The 21,940-nt window shown below is 49.8% G+C and overlaps 1 protein-coding gene across 1 annotated transcript; it reads left to right on the plus strand.

The window, feature by feature from the left end:
- Positions 1–7,408: 7,408 nt before the first annotated feature.
- LOC134420894 (olfactory receptor 14J1-like) lies at positions 7,409–8,674 on the plus strand (the record flags this gene model as incomplete). Its single annotated transcript, XM_063161303.1, has 2 exons — positions 7,409–7,870; positions 8,636–8,674. Coding segments are annotated over 2 exons (501 nt in total), but the record flags the coding sequence as incomplete, so codon positions are not given.
- Positions 8,675–21,940: the final 13,266 nt, after the last annotated feature.

Consider the following 21,940-nt stretch of genomic DNA (forward strand, 5'->3'; position numbering starts at 1 on the left):
CACAACGCGTTGACCTTATGTTATCTTTAGCGGGGGATAAGGGGTGTAAGCCATGATTTGTATTTCTCCTGTATAGTCTGCATCTATGACCCCTGGCAATACAAATAGTCCCAGCATGGACGTCGAGGAGCGTCCTAGTAACGATGCTCCACATTTTTGTCCTTGTAGCGTGAGAGGAGCGTTTACTCCAGTTGGTATCCTTTCAGGCCGGTTCGTCATTAACGTGACATCTACTGCTGCTGCTATGTCCAAGCCAAGGCTCCCTGCTGTTGCTGGCTGCAGAAAGGAGGTGGCGCTGATGTCGCAGCGGCAACTTGTGTCTGGGCGTGGCCGGCAATCGCGATCCGCCGCCCGTTTCCCGATCGGCGCCAACAAGCTGTGGTGTTTTGGGAGCTGGATTGGCAGCTTTGGCACCACACGCCAGTTGCTCTGCATTCTCGGCGCATGTGTCCCCCATTACCACATTGGTAGCACTTGAGGTGTGATCTCGAGCCTCCCTGCGTGACTGCCATTGAGCCGTTTCAGAGAGGAGCAAGAGAAGCTAACACCTGATTTTGAGTGGATTCTGCTTGCTTTTGCAGCCCTAATCCTAATTCCTTTAAGGCATCTACTAAAAATGCCTGTGAGGCTGTTGGCTGTAATGCCATTCGCTCTAGCACTTCCTCAATGGTCCAATTTGCTCCCAGAGTGGCTAGCACCCTTTGCGTGGCCCGATTGCTATTTTGTAATGTGCACTGCTTTAATAGTGCCCCTTTCATATATTCTGCGACTGCCACCCGGTCTATGGCCGCAGCTGCTTTGTCAATAAAACTCCCAAATGATTCCTCTCTACCTTGTTTTATGCCCATGTACGCCGGCAGCCCTCCTGGCTCTTTAACCCTCTCTATGGCCGCACGTACCAACCGCATGGCTTCTCTAAGCTTATCTGCTCCTGATATCACCTGTGCCTCCGTGCGCAAGTATGCCCCTAAGCCCATGAGCTCATCTATCGTCACTCCATGCAGCGGATCCCCCTGAGCTCGCTGTGTCGCAACCGACTCATTAACCAAGGCTTGCCAATGCGCATTAAACAACAATTGCTGATGCTGAGTAAATATTAACCGTACTATTCCCCTCAAATCATTTGGGCACAAAATCTGCGTATTAAAGAGATAATCCAGCATCTGCCTAACAGGTTCACTTTTTACACCAAATGACTAACTGTGGACCACAACTGCGATAACAACTTCCAGTCTAAAGGGGTATACTCCGCCAGATCCTGTGTGTGGTTCCCCTGAGCATCCTACTGTGGTGTGTATGTAACCGGACAGGCAAGAGCAGAAGCGGCCTCCATTGCCTCACCATCCTAGTTTTCATTGCCTCTTTTGCCTGAGTAGCCCAAGCCTCCCTCCTCTGTTTAGCCATCTCCTCCCACAGGTCACTGAGTGCCCCGGGACAGGATCTGACTCTCCGAGAGTTCTGCGCTGTTGGTGCTTCTGCGCAGGCCATTTGGGTGGGGGAGGCGGCGGGCTTAGCTCGCTCTCTCTGTGGGGGGGCGGCGGGCTTAGCTCACTCTCTCTGCCATTTTCCAACTTCTCCTCCTCCTCCGACAGAGGATGTGCAGATGGCCCCCCTGCGCTTGTAACAAGATCCTCCATACCACACTGTTGTGAACCCTTTGGTATTAACACCTTGTTTACCGAAGTTGCAAGAGGATCGTCCTCACAACCATACCCTATATTTCTCTTATGAGCTTCTGTCGCCCTTTCTGCTGCCTTGCGCTCAGAGACATGTTGAAGCAGTGTATTGTGCACCACCCACCATGGCTTGTCCAATTTCTTTGCTGTCTTATCATCTTCTAACAGTATATCCCCAAATTTTCTCCATTCCGCAAGCTCATGGACCGTATGTGGGTTAAGGAAAACCCCCTTAGCATAGCCATAGGCTAACTGTGCCCTAGTATCTCCTTTCTTAGATCTATCCCCTTTACTCCTCGCCTTTCTAAATATGCGGCAAAAAGATCATATGCTGCTTGCCTATCCATACCTATTCGTATACGTCAGCACTATTGCAGCTTTCCAGGCTCCGGCAGACATGTATGGCCTGAGTCACCGATGTGAACTTCGAGGGTGCTTCAAAATTCCGGCACCGTTCCGGCTGCGATCAGGACCCAACTCCAACTTCCCTCCACCGTGGCGTGTCCTCCCCTGTTTTCTTTTTCAGCATGACACGGAGGCAGACGTCGGGGTCACCATTTTTTGAAAAAAGGAGACCAGGACACTGGATGGTCATCAACAGGTCTAATTTATTGATTGATTTGGCAACCTAAATACAGTACATAATGAGCATCATACATATTGCAAAAGCTGAGCTCAGGGTTGGCTATTCAGCTACATGTCAACTCCGCATAATTTAGCTTTTACCTACATTCCTGTGGTTAGCAAGAATAGCAACTTCTGCATTCCACACCCCATTCCTGTATAACTTCAGCATCTTCTTTGTGAACAAGGACACCCTGCCCGCGAAAGGGCCTCTGCCCTAGTTAGGACATCTTTGCCAAATTGATTGGGCTGTGTCCCCTCCCCTTGAGCCACTCTTTGACAAAACTCTCCACAGGATTCCACCTCCAAAATTCTGTATATCCAAGGGTTGCTCCCAGGTAAATCTGTCAGTACCATCAAGTCTGGCTGGCCTTGGCCTCTGGTGGATGCCCCTGCAACACTGGGGCTGGGTTCTTTCCTTGGGAAAGAAGGAAGATCCCTGGGACACTCTGGGGACCTCATGGAACCAAGGGGATCATTGTGGCACCACTGGAGCCCATGGAACCAAGGAGATCATTGTGGCACCACTGGCGCCCGTGGAACCAAGGGGCCATGGTGACACATCAAAGCTTCATGGAACACAGAGACCATTATGACTCTGTGGGGCCTGATGGAACCATGGAGACCATTGTGACCCTTCAGGGCCTCATGTCACCAAGGGGGCATTATGACACTTCAGGTCCTCATGGAAGCAAGGGACCACTGGGACACTGTGGGGCCCCATGGACAAGGGAACAGGGAGCAGGTCTGGCTGCAAGTACTGAGCCTGGTCGGGGCCACGGAACCATCTGCAGGCCCCAGGTGAGATATGAACTCTTTCAGTGCTTCCATCCACCCTCGAGTGAGAGAAAAGGATAAAGTGCAGGCACATAGAGGAGTAACAGGAAGACACCGAGGGCAACGAAGAGGAAGTTGAGTCCCAAATGGAAGGGATGAGGAGATGTCCTCATCTTGGGGCTGCAATCCTCTGGTAAAGCTATGCAGAAGGATGTAACTGATACATCAGACTCTCTTTTTCACTGTATCACATTGAAAATTTGGGGAGATGACTTGTTCAGCAAAGGCCTCCATACTAAAGTAGCAAATGTCAAAGTAGCTGTGATCCCATGAGAAGTTTGAACATGGAAAAAGGGAAGCGTGATGAGATCCTGTGCCTTCACAGGGAGAAGAAAAAGATCTCTGTTCTCAGAGATGAGGATGATTTCAGAAATAGATGAGGAGAACCTTTGCTCTTACACAGCTCATCTTTTAACTAATACTCCATAAGTTGACATGGCCCATAAACACAATTGTAAAAGAGCTTTGAAAAAATGGGATGGATGTCACAATTGCAGATTTTTCTGGGCAGTTGCTGTTCATGGAAATTGAGAGCGACAAGAGAAGTGTCTCTTCTGGAGAAGTCTCCATAGCATGAAAGAGAGACTCCTCTCCCTAAGTGAACTCCAGAAAAGCTATTCTAGTACGTTAAACTGACTGCAAATTCTAGGTTTGTCTCTTTTTATTGTCAGTAAGAAAGAAAAGGTTGTAGGGAGAGGAGATGTCTTCTGAAAGTTGTGTTCTTATTATTCTTTCTTTTAGTTGCTATAATGAACTTTTCTTTATACCCTCTTAAAGATTTGAGCCTGCTTTGCCATTCTCCTAATCTTATCACGCAGGAGGAAATGAGTAAGTATATTCTAGTGAGTGCACTGATAATTAGCCAACACTGAACCCACTACAATAATTGCTGCATTCTCCAAGAAATCTCAAATTGGGGACCAAAATCACTACAGAAATATTTCTGAGGAACTGCACTAGAGCAGAGGGAAATCAAGGCAGAGCCATGGTTTGTCAGGACTTGCTTGATCCTAATGAGCCCTGTGGTGCATTTGGAGCTGAGCCCTGGAACCTCAGGGTCTGAGAGGAGACTGCACAAACCTTTCCAGGAGTCCAAGTCAGAAGAAACCCCAAAGTGTCTCAAACCCTGGATGCATCCCACTGAGGTCCATCTGCTACACAGGCTCCTCATGGACTCCTTGCAGGAGAGAACTGGAGGTAAGGATGGCACAAAAACTTCTTCGAGATTCAGTGTGAAAGGAAAATCCAGAGTACCTTAAAAATCTTGAGTATCTCCAAGTATTATTGAGCCCCACTAAATGTCAGTGCAAAGCTCTCCAGGGACTCGTTAAAGCAGATAACTGGGGCCATGATTGCACAAAACTCTCACAGAGTCTGTATCAAAAGGGAAACACCAAGTACCTTAAAATAACTGAAGTACCTTGAAGCATTAATGAGCCCACTGAATGTTGTTACTGACAAAGCTTCTCCAGGGACTCATTACAGCAGATAATTGGAGGCCATGATTGCACATATCTCTCAGAGACTCCAAGGAAAAAGCCAAACCCAAAGTCCTTTGAAAAACCTGCAGTCCCTACAGGGAGAATTAAAGAGCCCCCAAGGGCATTCCTGAGCGAGGCTCCCCAGGGACTCCTTCCAGCAGATCCTTGAGGCCTCTGGGATGTGGGCTAGGGGGGGATGTTGAGGGCAGGACAAGGGGCTGACAGTGCCCAGCCTGGCTGGGGCTGTGCCAGGAGGCCCCAGAGCCTCAGGACAAGGTGTCTCCTCACAGCCCTTCGTGGCACAGATCCTGCTGTGCCCCAGGGCACCAAGACTTGGCTTCTCTTTGTCCCCACCTGTCATCACTGCCTCCACTTCTCTGCTCTGCCTGGGGCCTGGGGAAACTTTCTCAGTTGTGTCCCTCAGTGGGACCCATTAAAAGTCCAAGAAACTTTGGAGTTGGATTCTGACTTGGCGTTCTGGAGAGGTTTCTTCAACTCCCTCTCAGGGACTGATGTTCAGGGCCTGAGCACAAAGCCCAGAGGCTCATTAAAGTCCTTGTGCTGTGTCTGTGCTGCTGAGCTGGGCTGGGCTCCTGGCACAGAGGCAGCTCCTGGTAACCAAGAAGAGCTTCAAAAGCACATTTCTCTTGATGAGCAGCTCTTCTGCCAGCCCAGCAGGGCTGGGACACTGCCTGCAGCCACCCCGGGCACAGCACAGAGGCACAGAGAGCTTCAATCAGTCAGGGCTGGGAAGGTGTTGAGAAGTTCCTGGGGCAGAATCTCTGCCAGCCCTTGGCACAGGAACCTCTGACTGCAGGACAATGCAGCTGCAGCTCCTGGAGCCATCTCCTGCAGCTGGAACATCCCAGTGCCTACAGACCCTCTGAGTATAACTCTGAATATTTTTGGTGCAGGGTAGGTGAAATGCTCATGAAACTCTGATATGCTGAGGGGTTCTAATCAGTCATAGAATATTTCCAAGTCAAGATTTTAACAAAAATGAGAAAATTTCCTAAGACTTTGAAATCAGTTTCCTGCCTTTGGAGAATGGCAGGGAGGGGGGATAAATATTAAAGGTAGGTTATGAATTAATAATTATGAATTTTGACAAGTGTCTGAGACATCTGAACTGTTACTTTTGGTGATTTTAGGGTCACAGGAGATCCCTAATGTGCTTTCAGTCACTCTGCCCATGGACAGCACCAGCATCACCTTTGCTGGAGCCAACAGACTCAGTCTGTGCTGTCCTTTCTCCAAGCTGCAAACAGAACCTGCCCCAGCCAGTGCCCTGCAAACAGGCAGGGTTCTGTCAGGCCAAGGAGAGGGTACCGAGATTTGGGGTCTGTGAGTGTTGGCAGGGAGAGATCAGGCACAGGGAAACACCTGCAGGAGGAAAATCTGCAGGAAGCAGAAAGAAGATCAAGCAATGAGAGAAAACAATATCCAGCAATGCTGTGGCAGGTAGAGTTTAGAGATGTCCACAGGATCCCCTCCAGTGCAGCCCCTCCCTCTGAACAAGCCCCCTCCCTCCTGTGCCCCAGCCAAGCCTCTGCCCTCATGGCCGGGGCTCCAAGGCGTGCAGCCCGTCCTGTGCAGGCAGAGCTGCAGCAGAGCCGTGGGGCAGTTCTGCAGCCCCGGGCCCAGTTCCCTCTGCAGAACACAGGGCTGGGAGCAGCTGCCAGGCACGGGGGGGTCTGGCAGGGGGCACAGCTGGCTCAGGGTGACGCTGTCCCCAGTGCCCGGCTCTGGGAAATGCTGTCAGTGCAGCCAGGGAAGGAGCTGCATCTCCCTCAATCCAATGTCAGCATAAGGACACTTGGGAGTCTCCCTGAGATTTCAGTCCAAGCTGGGAACTCCAATCCAGGGTGCAAACCTGTCCTAGAGCATCTCTGAGTTATAAGATTGATGAGGAGATGCAGAGGTGTTCTGACACTGAAAATGCTGCTGGGTTGGAGAAATGAGCAATATGAGGTTTTGGCTTCAAATGTGGAGCTGGGCTGTGGTGGATCCATCTGCTCTCACCAGGACCTGATGACATTATAGGGGAATCATTGGAATGTGACCCCCCTCCACCTGAGAAAGGTTAAAGCCCAGAGAATCTCTGAACAGGTCAGAATAAGAGACCATCTACTCTCACTTTCCATTCATCACTTTTCCTCACAGAATGCACTTTTTTTCCCTGGGGTCAGCAGAAATTCTGAGACTTTCTGATATCCAAGAACAGCAGCAGAGAAAGGGAGAAGCTTTTTAAAAGAACCCCAGAAATCAAAAAAAAAAAAAAAAAAAGAGTCTGTGTGTCCATTCCAGAGGAGGGTATATGGGAAACGGCTTTTATTTTGGTGACAGGTATCTCCTCTAAATCTTTGCTGTCCTTTCTTCATGAACAGGTCCCCACGGCGAGCGGCAGCAAATGTCCAACAGCAGCTCCATCAGGCACTTCCTCCTGCTGGCATTGGCAGACACGCGGCAGCTGCAGCTCCTGCACTTCTGCCTCTTGCTGGGCATCTCCCTGGCTGCCCTCCTGGGCAATGGCCTCATCATCAGTGCTGTAGCCTGTGACCACCACCTGCACACACCCATGTTCTTCTTCCTGTTCAACCTGGCCCTCAGTGACCTGGGCTCCATCTGCACCACTGTCCCCAAAGCCATGCACAATTCCCTCTGGGACACCAGGGACATCTCCTACTCAGGATGTGCTGCCCAAGTCTTTCTGATTTTTTTTTTCTTGCAACAGAGATTTGCCTCCTGACCATCATGTGCTACGACTGCTACGTGTCCATCTGCAAACCCCTGCACTACGGGACCCTCCTGGGCAGCAGAGCTTGTGCCCACATGGCAGCAGCTGCCTGGGCCAGTGGCTTTCTCAATGCTCTCATGCACACAGCCAATACATTTGCCCTGCCCCTGTGCCATGGCAATGCCATGGGCCAGTTCTTCTGTGAAATCCCACAGATCCTCAAACTCTCCTGCTCCATATCCTACCTTAGGGAATTTGGGCTGCTTGCTGTTAGTGCCTGTTTATCATTTGGTTGTTTTGTGTTCGTTGTTTTCTCCTATGTGCAGATCTTCAGGGCTGTGCTGAGGATCCCCTCTGAGCAGGGAAGGCACAAAGCCTTTTCCATCTGCCTCCCTCACCTGGCTGTGGCCTCTCTTTTCTATAGCACTGGCACATTTGCCTACCTGAAGCCCCCCTCCATCTCCTCCCCATCCCTGGATCTTGCCCTGTCACTTCTGTACTCAGTGGTGCCTCCAGCCCTGAACCCCCTCATCTACAGCCTGAGGAACCAGGAGCTCAAGGCTGCAGTGTGGAGACTGAGGACTGGATGGTTTCAGGAACATTAACTGCTGGCCAGTATTTGCAAATCACTTGTAGAATAGAAGTAACCTTTAATACTTCTTGTTAGTTCTATTTTGGAGGTTCTTTGTCCTTGCTTAAAATTTTAAATATTTTCTACATAGTGATGTCATTGTGCCAACTTGGTGTTGCCAGTGCTGCTGCCGTGGCCCTGCCCCGCTAACCTGGTGGCCCTGGTGTTGCTGCAGGGCCTGAGTACTCTCTGGGCCGGGCACAGCCCTGGGGGTGGCAGTGCCGGGGCTGCAGCAGAGACAGGCCATGGGCACTGCTGGGGCAGAGCTGATGCCTCAGGCCGGGGCCTGGGGGCTCCAGGCTCCTTGCCCAGGCTCTCTCAAGAACATGGACAGGCCAATGCTCAGCACAGAAAACCCCCGTGAGCAGCCCCAGGCTGACCGTGGGCAGCCCCAGGCTGGGGGCAAACAGCATGGCTGGGGCTCTGCAAGGGCCCTGGGGCAGATGGGAAGGAGCAGCAGAGCAGGGGCTGATCCATCCCCAGTGCGCTGCACAGCCCAGGGCAGCGTCCCAGAGCGTCCTCATGGAGCTACCAACAACATTCCCCCTCTGCAGCCCTGGCCTCTCCCCCAGCTCACACAGGTGCCCCATCCTTGCAGGCACAGACACGGCAGCACTGGCTCAGCAGCCCCTGTTTGCATTGCACACAGCAGGGGGAGCACCCCCATACTGTTGCTGTGCGGACATGAACCTGAGGGTGCCCAAATGCCATCAGCCCTTGGGGCCAGCAAGGGCTGGGGGACACCAGGGAAACCACTCAGCTTTGTCCTGGCCTTTGCAGTCAGCCAGAAAGTTTGTTCCCATCAGTTGGGAGTTTCCTGTGCCACTGCAGACGCTGTTGCTCAGAGCCAGGGCTGCCTGGCAGCCACCCCCAAGCAGCCCTGAGCATTTCCTTGGCTTCACCTTTGATTTCCTTACTTTTCCTGGTCCAAATTTCTTTCTTTTGCCCAGCCCTATTCCCTCCTTTTGGAGAGGAGGCCCAGGGCTCATCCTGCAACTGCTCCAAGGGTGGTTTCAGAGAATCCCAGAATCAGCAAAGTTGGAAAAGACCTTGGAGATCATCAAGTCAAACCTGTGCCCTAACACTGCCTTTTTCCCCCTCAGCTTCCTCTTCACCAGGATAAACAACCCCAGCTTCCCTCAGCTGGTCCTCACAGCTCTTGTGTTCTAGACACACTCCAGACTCTCCATGTCCTTCCTAATTAGGGGGGCCCAGAACTGGATACAGCATTCAAGGTGTGGCCCAACCAGTGCTCAGTAAAGGGGAAGAATCCCTGCCCTGCCCCTGCTGGTCACACCATTCCTGATCCAGCCAGGAGCCATTGGCCTTCTTGGCCACCTGGGCACTCTGCTGGCTCGTGTCCAGCCTGCTGTCCATCACTCCCTGCAGGTCCCTTTCTGCCTGGCTGCTGTCCAGCCACTCTGTCCCCAGCCGGTAGTGCTGCAGGGGTTGTTGTGGCCAAAGTGCAGGACCCAGCACTTGTACTTGTGAAACCTCAACTTGTTGGGTTTTGGCCCTGGATCCAGCCTGTCCAGGGCCCTCTGCAGAGCCCTCCTACCCTCCATCAGTTCAACACTCACACCCAGTGTCACAGTTTGGGCCTGGCACAGAGCCAGAGCCCCCATGAGAATACCCTCTCCCTGGTGTCTGCTGTGAGATGTGACCAGGAATAAGCAAAGCAGGCTCCAGCTTAAACATAAAGAAAACTTTTTTACCTAAACTACAAGAAAAGAAGAAAAAAAAACTATAAGGGAAAAAAATTGAAAACCTTACAAAAAACACTTTCCTCCTCCCCACCACCAAAATTTCCCAATCTGATACATTCCCCCAAATCACCAACTGCCCAGCCTGGCACCACCCTTTAGAATACTCAAACTTCAGTCCATGAAGAGGAGAGGAGTCCTTCTTGCACCATAGGCTTCCTCTGGACACGCGCTGAAACCTCGTGTTCTTCCATGTCACTCAGCACCGCCCGGAAAGTCCTTTGCCATTGTGACATCTTCCTTCCATGCCCAGTGCTCTCACCACTGTGCACGGACACGAGCTGCTTTTGGGGTTGTCTTTTAAGGATGCCTTGTCTCACTCCAAAAAGGCACAGCCTCTGCTTTGGGACATCTGTCCCTCCTATTTTTTTTCCAACCCCCTGGGGCCGAGGGGTCCCCACAATGAACCCTCCTGGTTCTGAGGCACTGCCTCCCCCTAAATGCAGTCTCTGTGTCACAGGAATAAAACTTGTTCAGTCTATGGCCACACAAGAAAAGTCCAGCCAACAGGCCACTCCAATCATCTCTCTCCCCACTCAGCCAGTCTTCTCCAGTTCCCTTGGGCCAGGTCCTTGTTATCTCATCTCCTACGTCTCTTCTTATTCAGCTCCGATGAGGATCAGCATTTTTGCAAGGTCCCAGTCATGAAAGAAAGGAGTTAAAAATTTCAGTCTCTGCCTGTTCCAGATCTCCGTCACTTCCACACTCGCTGCTGCTCCGGCCGGGCACCTCCTCCCTCGCTGCATTCCTCCCTTCTCCTCCTTGGCCGGCTGTTATCACAATCTGTCGTTGCCGGCTCTCCCTCTCTCTCTCTGGGGAGGGCTTGGGGGGAGGGGGTGTGGGTGGCTGCCTGATGCCTCCTGGTGCTCCTCCACCCTTCCATCCTCAAGGGCCTCCTCACCCCCCATCTCTGTCCAGCCCCAGACCTACCACATGGCTGCCCCTCCCCCGCCAAGCAGCAGCAGCTGGATGGGGAAAGGGAGATCCAATCTCTCTCCCTCGAAGTCCCAAGAGAGCCTCCCAGGGCCAAAGCTCTGCTTTTAACCCCTGTGTGTTCTCGGAGGTGTGTCCAGATCCCACTGGCTACACTAGGTGCCAATATCAAAATCCGAGCACCCAATTGTTTGACCACAGCATCCCAGAATTCCCACTTCTTCCTGGTCAAACCACCACACCCAGCTCGGTGTCATCTGTGAATTTGCTGATGCTGGACTCAGTCCCTTCATGCAGATCATCAATGCCGATATTGAAATCCACGCTGACTTGCTCTGATCCCTCGGCCATCCTATGGGTGCCCTGTGATGGCACTCAGGGTGATCTGTACCATAACCTTGCCAGGCACCCAGGTCAGGTCGACAGGCCTGGATATCCCCAGATCCTCCTTCCAGCCCTTCTTGGGGATGGGCTCACACTGGCACCTCCAGTCCTCTGGGACCTCCCCAGTGAGCCAGCACTGATGGTAAATGATGGAGAGCAGCTTGGGGAGCTCATTCACAGCTCCCTCATCCCCCTAGGATGGATCCCATCTGATCCCACACACCTGTGAGCATCTGAGTGGCTCAGCAGGTCAGCAACTGCTTCCTCCTGGATTCCAGGGGGCTGTTCTGCTCCCTGTGCCCATCTACCAGCTCAGGAGAAACTTGTCCTGAGGACAGCCTGTCCTAATATTGAAAATAGAGACAAACAAGCTGTTAGGCCGTTCAGCCTTTTCTTTATCTTTAGTTACTATAATCCCCATTTCATCCAATGAAGAGTAGCAGTTCTTTTTATCTGGTGTTTTGCTATTAATATATTTATAGAAACATTTCCTATTATTTTTCACAGTAGTGACCAGATTAAGCTCTACTTGAGCTTTCATCTCTTTCATTTTCTTTCTGCATTACCTAACAACAGCCTTAAACATTTTCTGAGTTGCCTGTTTTACATTCCAAAATGATGCATCATCTTTTTCCCCTGAGTTCCCACAAAAGTTCCATGGACTGCCAGTACAGTCATTTTTCTCATCTCTTGTCACACTGGCACAGGCTGCTCATTCCTCTTAAGATTACTTTCTTGAAATTCTGCCATCCTTCCGGAAGCCCTTTGTTTTGGGCTGTTTCCCTTAAAAAAATCAATACCTGATTTGGTGCTCCCCAAATCTGCATCCTAAACAGGCCAAAGTCTGCCTTTCCTAATTCCAGTGTAGAAGTTTTGTTGCTGCCCCTCCTTCTCTCACAGAACATTGAAAACTTGATTGTTTCATGGTCACTGTGCCCTAGACAGCCTCCAAGCCCCACATCTTCCACCAGCTCTTCTCTGTTTGTGACCAGCAGCACACAGATCTTTCCTTGGCAGTGGGAGTGTTACCAAAAATTCAGTAAAACAGAAAACTCCTTAACCCCAATGTAGCATTAAGAAGCAGCATTCTTTATTCAGGGGGATGCATGGGGGAGAGCTCCTCCCAAAGCCATGTATGCTGAGCACAGGAAAGTTTCTGTTTGTTTTCTATATTTTGCACACATATTCATTGATTGTCCTGGACTAAACGCACATATGGATAATCATTTCCCCAAAATCAATAACACTTTTCCCCTCCCCTTTTTCATGCGATCTCCTGTTCCGGGGTCTCTCTGGTAGTCCCTTGTGGTTGTGGACCCGAAAGTTCCAGTGGGCCTGGCTGAGCTGGCAGGACACTGAGGCTGCTGAACTTCCAGTTCCCCTTCTCACACAATGGGCACTGTGTGGTTTCCATAGGCCTGGGGATTTGGAGAACAAGCTCCAGGTGTGAGCTCACCTGGTGGAGACAATTTATCATCTGGTAACATGAGGTCACAAAGTGGGCTATACCATCACAGAGTGGGTATGTGAGGTTATTGAGAACCTATTACATCATAGACTGTCTCTGTGACATCACAGAGCAAGATGTGAAATCAAAGAGCAGACTATGACATCGCAGAGTAGGCTGTGACATCAGAGACCATCTGTGTGACATTACAGAATGGGCTGTGCCATCACAGATCAGGCTGTGACATCACAGAGTGTGCTGTGACATCAGAGTCCAGCTCTGCGACATTACAGAATGGGCTGTGACATCACAGATAAGGCTGTGACATCAAAGAGCAGGCTGCGACATCCCAGAGGGCTGTGTGACATCCCAGCAGCGCTCTGTCAGGTCACTGGGTTGGTCACACTGCCCCAGCTCCCCCTCACCGTTTCTCCCAACAAGTCCAATGCTGTTCATGCCCAGCAGGGTCACTGTCCTCCGGGATCCCCCCAGCCCACCTGGAGCCACAGCCTCCACCAAAGGATGTTCCACAGGATCCACCCCAGAGCCTGACATGGGGACAAGGGGCCAGGGCTGTGTGATCAGGACATCAAGGATGTGGGTTATCCAGGTCACTGTGGCCTAGATTGGGTTACCCAGGGCAGGAAAGATGTCTGGCAGCTGGAGCAGGGTCTGGGAAGGGTCTCCAAGGTGGGGCTGGAGCCCTTGGGCTGTGAGCAGATTCTGAGGGAGCTGGGCTTGTCCAGCCTGGAGCAGGGAAGGCTGAGGGGCTCCTCATCCCAGCCTGGCAGTGCCAGCGAGGAGGGGATGGAGAACACAGAGCCAGGCTCTTCACCGGGGCTGGTGGGAGACAAAAGCCAATGGGTGGAAGGAGGAAAGAGGGGAGATCAGCCAGGGCATGAGCAGATGAAATGAGTCAGGCTGGTTTCAGCATTTCCTCAACACCAAGAGCAGCCTGACCTCCCTTCTCCATCCACCACTGACCGCTTTGCAAATCAGGAATTGTTGGATCTGTTTTGCCCCTACTCCAGGATGAGCATCCTGATGCAAGAACTGAATTGTGTTTATATCTATCATAAAACCATGTTTGTTTGAAAGTAGTTTTAGTATGGAAATCACTTGTGGATGACAGAATCATCAGAGACTGCTGGAATGTTGCACATTGCTCAGGGAAGAGCTGTGATTGTTATTAAAATGTATCCTGTTCAACTATGGTCTGTTGGCCATGAAGAGAAACTTTCTGTGCCTCTGAGTCTCACCCGTTCCTGACCCCCAAAGGACACACACCTGATGAGTTGTGGCTCCCACCCAAGTAGTGGCATTTGGACCTCCCTCCATAGCCAGAGCAGAGCTCCCTTGTCCCAGAAAGTCCCTGGCAATGCAGGGATGAAGGAAACAGGACAGGCTGTGGGGATCAGGGGCAAGGCAGAGCCAGGGAAGAGATGGACTTTTGCATTTGATGGAGCTGTGCCTCCCCTTGGTTTTGTTGGCTGACAAGAAATGAACATCCCTCTGTGTCTCGGGCAGCTCCTTCTCCACGGAAAGCAGGTGGGAGCTGGAGCCAAGGAGCTGAAAGCTGCAGGTGCAGCCTGGGCTGGAGGGAGCTCACATTTGCACAAGGCTGCTCTGAGTGTCAGGGCTTGGATGGGGGAAATGGTGGGGTGGGGGTAGGGACAGAGTCTGACTGATTTTCAGCCATGAAGGGTCTTGATTTTCATATCTACTGAAACTGCATGAGGAGGTACTTGGATTCAGTCTCAATTGGAGATTGCACATATCAATAATTTGACAGGAAAAAAAAACCTAAACAGGATATAAAAAATCTCTTCTCGCTGTCTTTTTCAATATCTTGGATTCACTTTGAATACACTACTGAGATCTACCTAACCACAAATGATTTGAAAATTAAAATCAAATTATCCCCTGAGGTTTGGTTTGTTAAGGTGTTCAAAATGTTAATGAGCCCTGGGACACTGAATTCCTGCACTCAGGAGGTGAAGGCTGAACAAGCCTCTGCAGCAGGAAAATTCAGCAGCAGCCTCCAAGTTGCTGAGGATCTCAGCAACCCCCACTGAGGCCATCCCTGCCCAGAGACCGTGGGGGAATGGGCAGACAAGGAGAGCGTCCCTGGGGCTGGGGCAGCACAACTCAGAGGCAGCAGCGGCTCCAGCTGGGAAATGAAGTGTGGAATGTGGCTGGGAAAGCCCTGCCTGGGCTGTGCCAAGCAGGACACACAAGCCCTGAATCCCATTCCCGAAACAACTCTTTCAATAAGACATTTAAAAGGAATTACAATTGTTTGTGTCCTCTGAGTTTTATGTGCTGGAGAAATAACAACAAGAGACTCTAAAAAGTTCAAAAGAAAAAAACAGCCTTTACTGGGAACTTTAGAAAATCCGGGAAACTTTGGAAAAAGGTTTAATACGTTATTCAATCAACAAAAAACACAGCTCAAAGCATTACCTTGTGCCATTCAAATTCACAAGCTCTAAGCCTGTTCAATTTTAAGTTACTCAAAATTTGCAAGAGGACATATATAGAAGAATAGACACAGAAAGAGAGACAGACAAAAAAGATACAGACAAGCACACACACAGTTACCAACTCCCAGTTTCCAGCAGTGCTCAGATGGAAATTCCAAGGGGATGTAGGGTCAAGATGTGTACTTGCCCTCTGGTCAGCCTTCAATACCCCTTGGTCTTCCTGCTCCCTTCCCCCAGGTGGGACTTGGGCTCATTTGGTCCCTCAGGAGCTGGGCTGGGGCTGCAGAGGTGTCTGTGGAGCATTGCCTGTGCTGTGCCAGGAACTGGCAGCCACTGCTGGGCTGGGATAGAGGCTCTGGGGGCATTGGGGTTCCAGGGCAGGGCAGGGCTGGACCTGGCCCTTCCTTCCCAACACACAAAATTATTCTAGCCAACAATCCCTTGCAGTCTGTCACAACAGGCAATGTTGGAGGTGAAATCCCAATTCTGGCCATGGGCACCTGACTAAGAAGGACAGTTCTTTTCCATAGGAAGGAAAGCATGGAGCCTCAGTGTTTCAGCAGCTGATAAGAAGAGACCCCCAACATTCAGTTGGACCAGTCAGGCAGTCAATAGGAGGCCAAACCAGCCAGACCCGTTCCATGTTCCCTTGCTTTTATGGGGCCTGTCACAACAGTGCCTTGAATCCATGGGGTCCAGCAGTGTAAAAATTTCCCCTTGATTACAAGAAGACCTGTGGTGTCAAAATGGATCCTTGGTTCTATGGAGTCAGGCAGTGTCACAGTGGCCCCTACATTTCATATGGCACTGAAGTGTCCCAATGGTTTCCGTGGCTCCCCAGGCCCCACAATGTCATGTGACTCCTCTGTTCCATGAGCTCTGCAATGTCACAATGGACCTTTGGTTCCATGCAGCCCTGCTATGTCACAAAGACCGCTTATTTTCATGAGGCCCCATAGTATCACAATGGTCCTCTTGGTTCTGTGGGGACCTCCATGGTCACAATGGTCTCACTGGTTCCATGAGGCCTCATAGTGTCACAATGTTTTGCTTATTCCATGGTACCTCATCATCGCAATGGTCTCCATAATCCCATGAGTCCCATCAGTGTAACGATATTCTTGGCTCCATGGTGCCCCCCAGTGTCACAATGGCCCCTTGGTTCCGTGAAGTTCACAGTGTCGCAATGGACCTTTGGTCTGATGGGGCCTCTCAGTGTCACAATGATCCCTACATTCCATGGAGGCACACAGTGTCACTACAGTTCCCTTGGTTCCATGAGGCCCAGCAATGTCACAGTGCTCTCCATGATTCCATGAGACCCCAGAGTGTCACAATGGTCCCTTGGTCTCACAAGGCCCCACAGTGTCACAAGGTCCCTGGGTTCCATGGCCCTGTGCTGCTGCATTACCCCCTCCCCTTCTCAGGCCGCCCTGCCAGCTGAGAAATGCTCCTTGGGCCTCGGCCTTGGCCAACAGCCCCTGGGCTCAGCCCCTCTGCAGCTCATCACAAACACTGTCAGCTCCAGGCACTGCTGCTGCCCAACCAGCTCCTGATTCCCTTAGCAGCAGCCCTGGGAACGGTTATTGTTCCCTCAGTGGCACAACATCCCTGTTCTCACACTGCCAAAGAAAGCTGTTGGTGCCAAGTGCAGCCAGGATGAGCCATTGCTGGGACTGAAGCCCCTCTCTTGGGGCCCTGCAAACAGCGCTCCAAAAGGAGCCCTTGGAGCTCTCCTGGGCCAGCGACTCCCTCTGAGTGGGGCCTCTCCCAGCCGGGAACTCTCCCGTTTGCTGCACTCGGGGATCCCGAACGACAACGGAGCCGGGGCCGATCCCCCCACTCCTCCATGCTCAACCCTTTGCCCGCTGGTGAGATGCCAAAGGATCCACAGGGAGCATTTCCTACCCTCAGGGGAATTGCTCACAGGTGCCTTGCACTGACTCTTTGTGTCTGTGTGCACACAGGAGTGCCTGTGCTGGGGAAATGTGGCAGAAATGCTGCTCTCTGAGGGATTTGAGTGCCTTGGACTGCTGAGTCAGTCAGGCATTTAGGAAAGGTAAAACATGAGGTCTAAACTAAGTAAATGTTCCTAAGAGTTGCTCTTTTTCTAAGATGTTGTGTTTAATATAAATTATAAGCTAAGTTAAATATTGCGGTTATTCCTCTGTTAAATTGCTAAGTCATACGTTATAGGTTAGGTTAAATACTTTAAGCACTGTGCTTTTGCTAAATCGTGAAGTTGAAGGTACCAGTTAAGTTTAAGGTGTAAGTTAACTCCTGTTAATTTTGAGCTCTGTTAAGCTTTTAAGCCATATTCCTTTTAACCTTGCTCTCACTGTCCTTTTGTCACACACAGATACACACACACACAGGGACAGTTCTTGGTTCATTTATGGTTTGATTGCCTGGATTTGGTTTTGTTTTGTTGTTGTTTTGTTTCCTTGGAGTGCCTGAAGTGTCCAGTCAGGAGCAGTGTGACTCTTGCCAAGGAACTTTGTGCTGCTGTCCCTTCATATTAAATCTGGTTTCTGCTGATCCCTTGCTGGGGATTTTTTCAGCGCTCTCAAGCCCTCGTTTGTACCAGGGTGAAGGAGCCCTGGCCAAGGCTCTGGCCCTGGGGGACACAGAGTCGCTGCCGGGGGCTCCCTGTCCCTCTGTGCCACCCCCAGGGCCCCGGCCCCCCGTCCCCGTGTCAGGCTCTGGGGTCGATCTCGTGGAACATCCTCTGGGGGAGGCTGCGGGGCTGGAGGCGGGGGGACCTGGGGTGACAGGGGACCCCGCTGTGTACGAGCAGGGCTGGACTGCTCTGGGGGGAACTGTGAGGGGGGCGGGGCAGAATGACCTGCCCAGGGACCTCACACAGACCCTGTGATGTCACACAGTCCCATGTGCTGTCACACAGCCATCTCTGATGGAACACACCCCCTGTGATGTCATACAACAGCCTGTGATGTCACACAGCCTTCTTGTGATGTCACACAGTCATCTGAGACGTCAGCCTGTGATGTGATACAGCCATCTCTGTGATGTCACAGACGACACTGTGATGTCATAAAGTCACCATGTGATGTCACTGTCTTTTCTGTGATGTCACAGTCTGTTCTGTGAGGTCACAGCCCGATCTCGGATGTTGCACACCCATCTGGTGATGTCACAAACCAATAGTTGATGCCACAGATTAACACTTTATGATGGAAAAGTCAGCTCTATTGCCTCACATCCTACTCTGTGATGTCACAGCCAGCTTTGTGATGTCACAACTCCCTAAGTGATGTCACAAAACACTCAAGAACTCAGTTACATTGAAATGCTGAAGTTTCTTGCACTTGGAAGAGATTCCTGTCAGGGACACAACTGAGAAAGTGTCCCCAGGTTCCAGCTGGAGCAGAACACTGGAGGCAGTGATGGCAGCTGGGGACAAACAAGGCAAAGGTGTCTCTGGTGCTGAGCACACCTGGATGTGTTTGAGGAATGCAAAGGGCCAAGGCCTGAGCCCCAGCCCCTGGCCAGGCAGATCCTGTCCCTCCCTCCTTGCTCAGGGCTCTTCCCAGGATGGGCACTGGTATGTGGGGATGTGCAATGGCAAGGGCTGGAGCATGGGGCAGCCCCTGCCAGGCTGCTGAGCAGGGACAAGGAGGCAATGAGGCCCCAGCCCTGCAAGGATCACTTGTCTCCTGCTCCTGCCTCAGGCCCAGGCCCAGCAGCCATGGCCAAAGTGCTGCCCAAGTTGGCTCTGGCAGGGCTGTCTTGCAGCTGCTGCCCATCCCTGTGCCCTGTGCAGCCCAGGCTGTCCCACGGTGTCCCTGCCCTGCGTTTCTGTCCCTTCAGGCTGTTGTCCCTGGCACAGCACAGGCAATGCTCCACAGCTCCACAGGCAATGCTCTGCAGCCCCAGCCCAGCTCCTGAGGGACCAAATGAGCCCAAGTCCCACCTGGGGGAAGGGCTCATGAAAACCAAGGGATATTGAAGGCTGACCACAAGAAAAGCACACATCTTGACCCTACCTCTTCTTGGAATTTCCATCTGAACACCACTGAAATCCAGGAGTTGATAGCTCTGTGTGTGCCTCTCTAAATCTTTTTTGTCTTTCTCTCTTTCTGAGTCTTCTATTTCTGTGCTCCTGCAAATTTTGAATTACATTAAATTGAACAGGCATAGAGTTTGTGAAGTTGAATGGGCCAAGTCAATGCTTTGAGAAGTGTTTTTTTTGGATTGAAAGTCCGTCATAGTTTGACATGAGAAGAATTTTAAAAAGCAATTCAAAACTTTTTGTGCAACTGACAATCTGTTAAACTACTAAGATACTGAGCATGCTCTGGGAAACACATTTGTTAAAGATGAAAAAACCCAGGAACCTCCTCTTTCTTTTCCAGTCAATAAAAAAGCAGCGGGGCCTGGCCCTGGCTCCCATCTCAACCAAACCAAATTAACCCTGCCGTGGCCTGAGCCCCTTCCCCCCAACCCCCCAGGCTGCCCCCCCATTGGCCCCATTCTAACCAAACTAAACCCCAACAACTACCAACACAGGAAAAAGAAAGGTTCTACAAAACCCTAACCACAACAAAGGTAGCCACACCTATTAAAATCTTACCATCAAGTCCCCTTCCCCCAACACCTTTCAAATCATAAACCTCTACAACCTGCAACCCATACAAAATACCCCTACAACTAAAATTAAACACAAAAAACCCCAAAAACAAACCATAAAACCAATCCTAACAGAGTCCAACCACCACTTCCACCATAAGTTACTGGCAGGTGAGGTATTAGTCCTTTCAATACTTCAATCCTCCGTCAAATATAAGAAAACCCCAAAATACAAGCATATAAAAACAAATATTAAATTATGAAAATCAGTAAAGAAGAAATTAACACTCAAATAAAAAAGAAGAAAAAAATACCTTAATCTTAAAACTAAAAGCCTCTTATAAAGTCTAAAGAAAAAACTCTTTTCTTTTATTACACATAAAACTAAAACCAAGAATTCAAATTAATATCAAACAAAAACTTCCATACTAAAGTAAACAAATGTTAAACTAACTGTAGTTTCATCAGATGATTAAGCAAGGGAAAGAAGAAATCCAGTATCCCCAAGAGAAGACCTCTATTCCCAGAGATAAAAAAAAAATTTAGAAGTAAATAATAAAAACTGTTACCTTTAAACAACTCATCTTTACAACATTTTAGAATTAAACTAAAAAAATGAGTATTCTACAAACAGTAAATTAAGTAGAAATTTTAAGTTTACATTCTTTACATTGTCAGTAAAAAGAAAAAGTTGTAGAGAATAAAAAAGTGCTCTAAAGAGTTTATTTTAATTCTTACTACCTTTTGCTGTTAAATTTATTTTTAATAAAATTTTCCTTTAAACCATTTTAAATTTTTCAACATACTTTGACTTTCTCGTAATCCAATCTCACAACAAAATAAATACATAAACAATTAAATGACACTAAAACCCACCACACTCATCAATACAATAATTAGGAAATCTCACAATTAGAAAAATCTTAAATTAACAAACCAAAACCACTACAATGTCATAATAAACCTTCTGCCAAAGTTTCTCTGATTTTCTAAAGTCCCCAGTAAAGGCTGTTTGGTTGTTTTGAGTGCCTGAGAACCTCTTGTTGGTATTTTCCAAGGAGTCCAACTCAGAGTACACAAACAATTGTAATTCCTTTTAAATGTCTCCTTGAGAGAGTTGTTTGGGGAATGGGAGTCAGGGATTGTGTGTCCTGCTTGGCACAGCCCAGGCAGGGCTTTCCCAGCCACATTCCACACTCCATTTCCCAGCTGGAGCCCCTGGTGCCTCTGAGTTGTGCTGCCCCAGCCCCAGGGACGCTCTCCTTGTCTGCCCATTCCCCCACGGTCTCTGGGCAGGGATGGCCTCAGTGGGGGCTGCTGACATCCTCAGCAACTTGGAGGCTGCTGCTGAATTTTCCTGCTCCAGAGGCTTGTTCAGCCTTCAGCTCTTCAGTGCAGCAATTCAGTGTCCCAGGACTCATTGACATTCATAAAACCTTAAAAAGCCAAGCCTCTGGGAATCATTTGATTTCAGTTTCCTAATAATTTGGAGTTAAGCAGATCTCAGAAGTGTATTCAAAGACATGATATTTAAAATGACAGTGAGAAAAGATTTTTTAGGTCCAGTTTAGTTTTGTTTTCCTGTTAATTCATTGACATGTGCAATCTCCAATTGACACCGAATCCAAATACCTCCTCATGCAGTTTGAATAGATATGAAAATCAAGACCCTTTATATCAGACCATCAATCAGACTCTGTCCCTACCCCCACCCCACCATTTCCCCCATCCAAGCCCTGGCACTCAGAGCAGCCTTGTGCAAATGTGGGCTCCCTCCAGCCCAGGCTGCACCTGCAGCTTTCAGCTCCTTGGCTCCAACTCCCACCTGCTTTCCTTGGAGAAGGGGCTGCCAGAGACATAGAGGGATATGGAGAGTTTTGTCAAAGAGTGGCTTGAGGAGAGAGGACACAGCCGAATTGATTTGGTAAAGATGTCCTCACTAGGGAAGAGGCCTTTTTGCAGGCAGGGTGTCTGTTGGGAATGTAGCTGACTAGAGAATGGAAAAGTACAAGACCGTGGTTAATTCCAAATCTTGCACCTGCAAGATAAGGTGTCCTTGGGCCTAGCGGAGTATGATAAAGAAATCGACAGCGAGGTGTGAGAAGTAGAGAACGTAGGCCCAAAGGAATGTGGATGAGTTAATGGTATAGTTTAACCAATAGATTGCTTGGCTTACAGAATATTCATGAGCTTATTATTTGCTGTATTAGTGTTTGATGCTTTCTTCAATAAACAGGACCTGTGATGAACCATCTGGTGTCCGGGTCTCCTTCTCTCGACAGAGGGATGTTCATTTGTTTTCAGGCAACAAAGCCAAGGGAAGGCACAGTTCCATCAGATGCAAAAGCCATTCT

Source organism: Melospiza melodia, chromosome 7, assembly GCF_035770615.1.
Source record: "Melospiza melodia melodia isolate bMelMel2 chromosome 7, bMelMel2.pri, whole genome shotgun sequence".
Lineage (NCBI taxonomy): Eukaryota > Metazoa > Chordata > Aves > Passeriformes > Passerellidae > Melospiza > Melospiza melodia.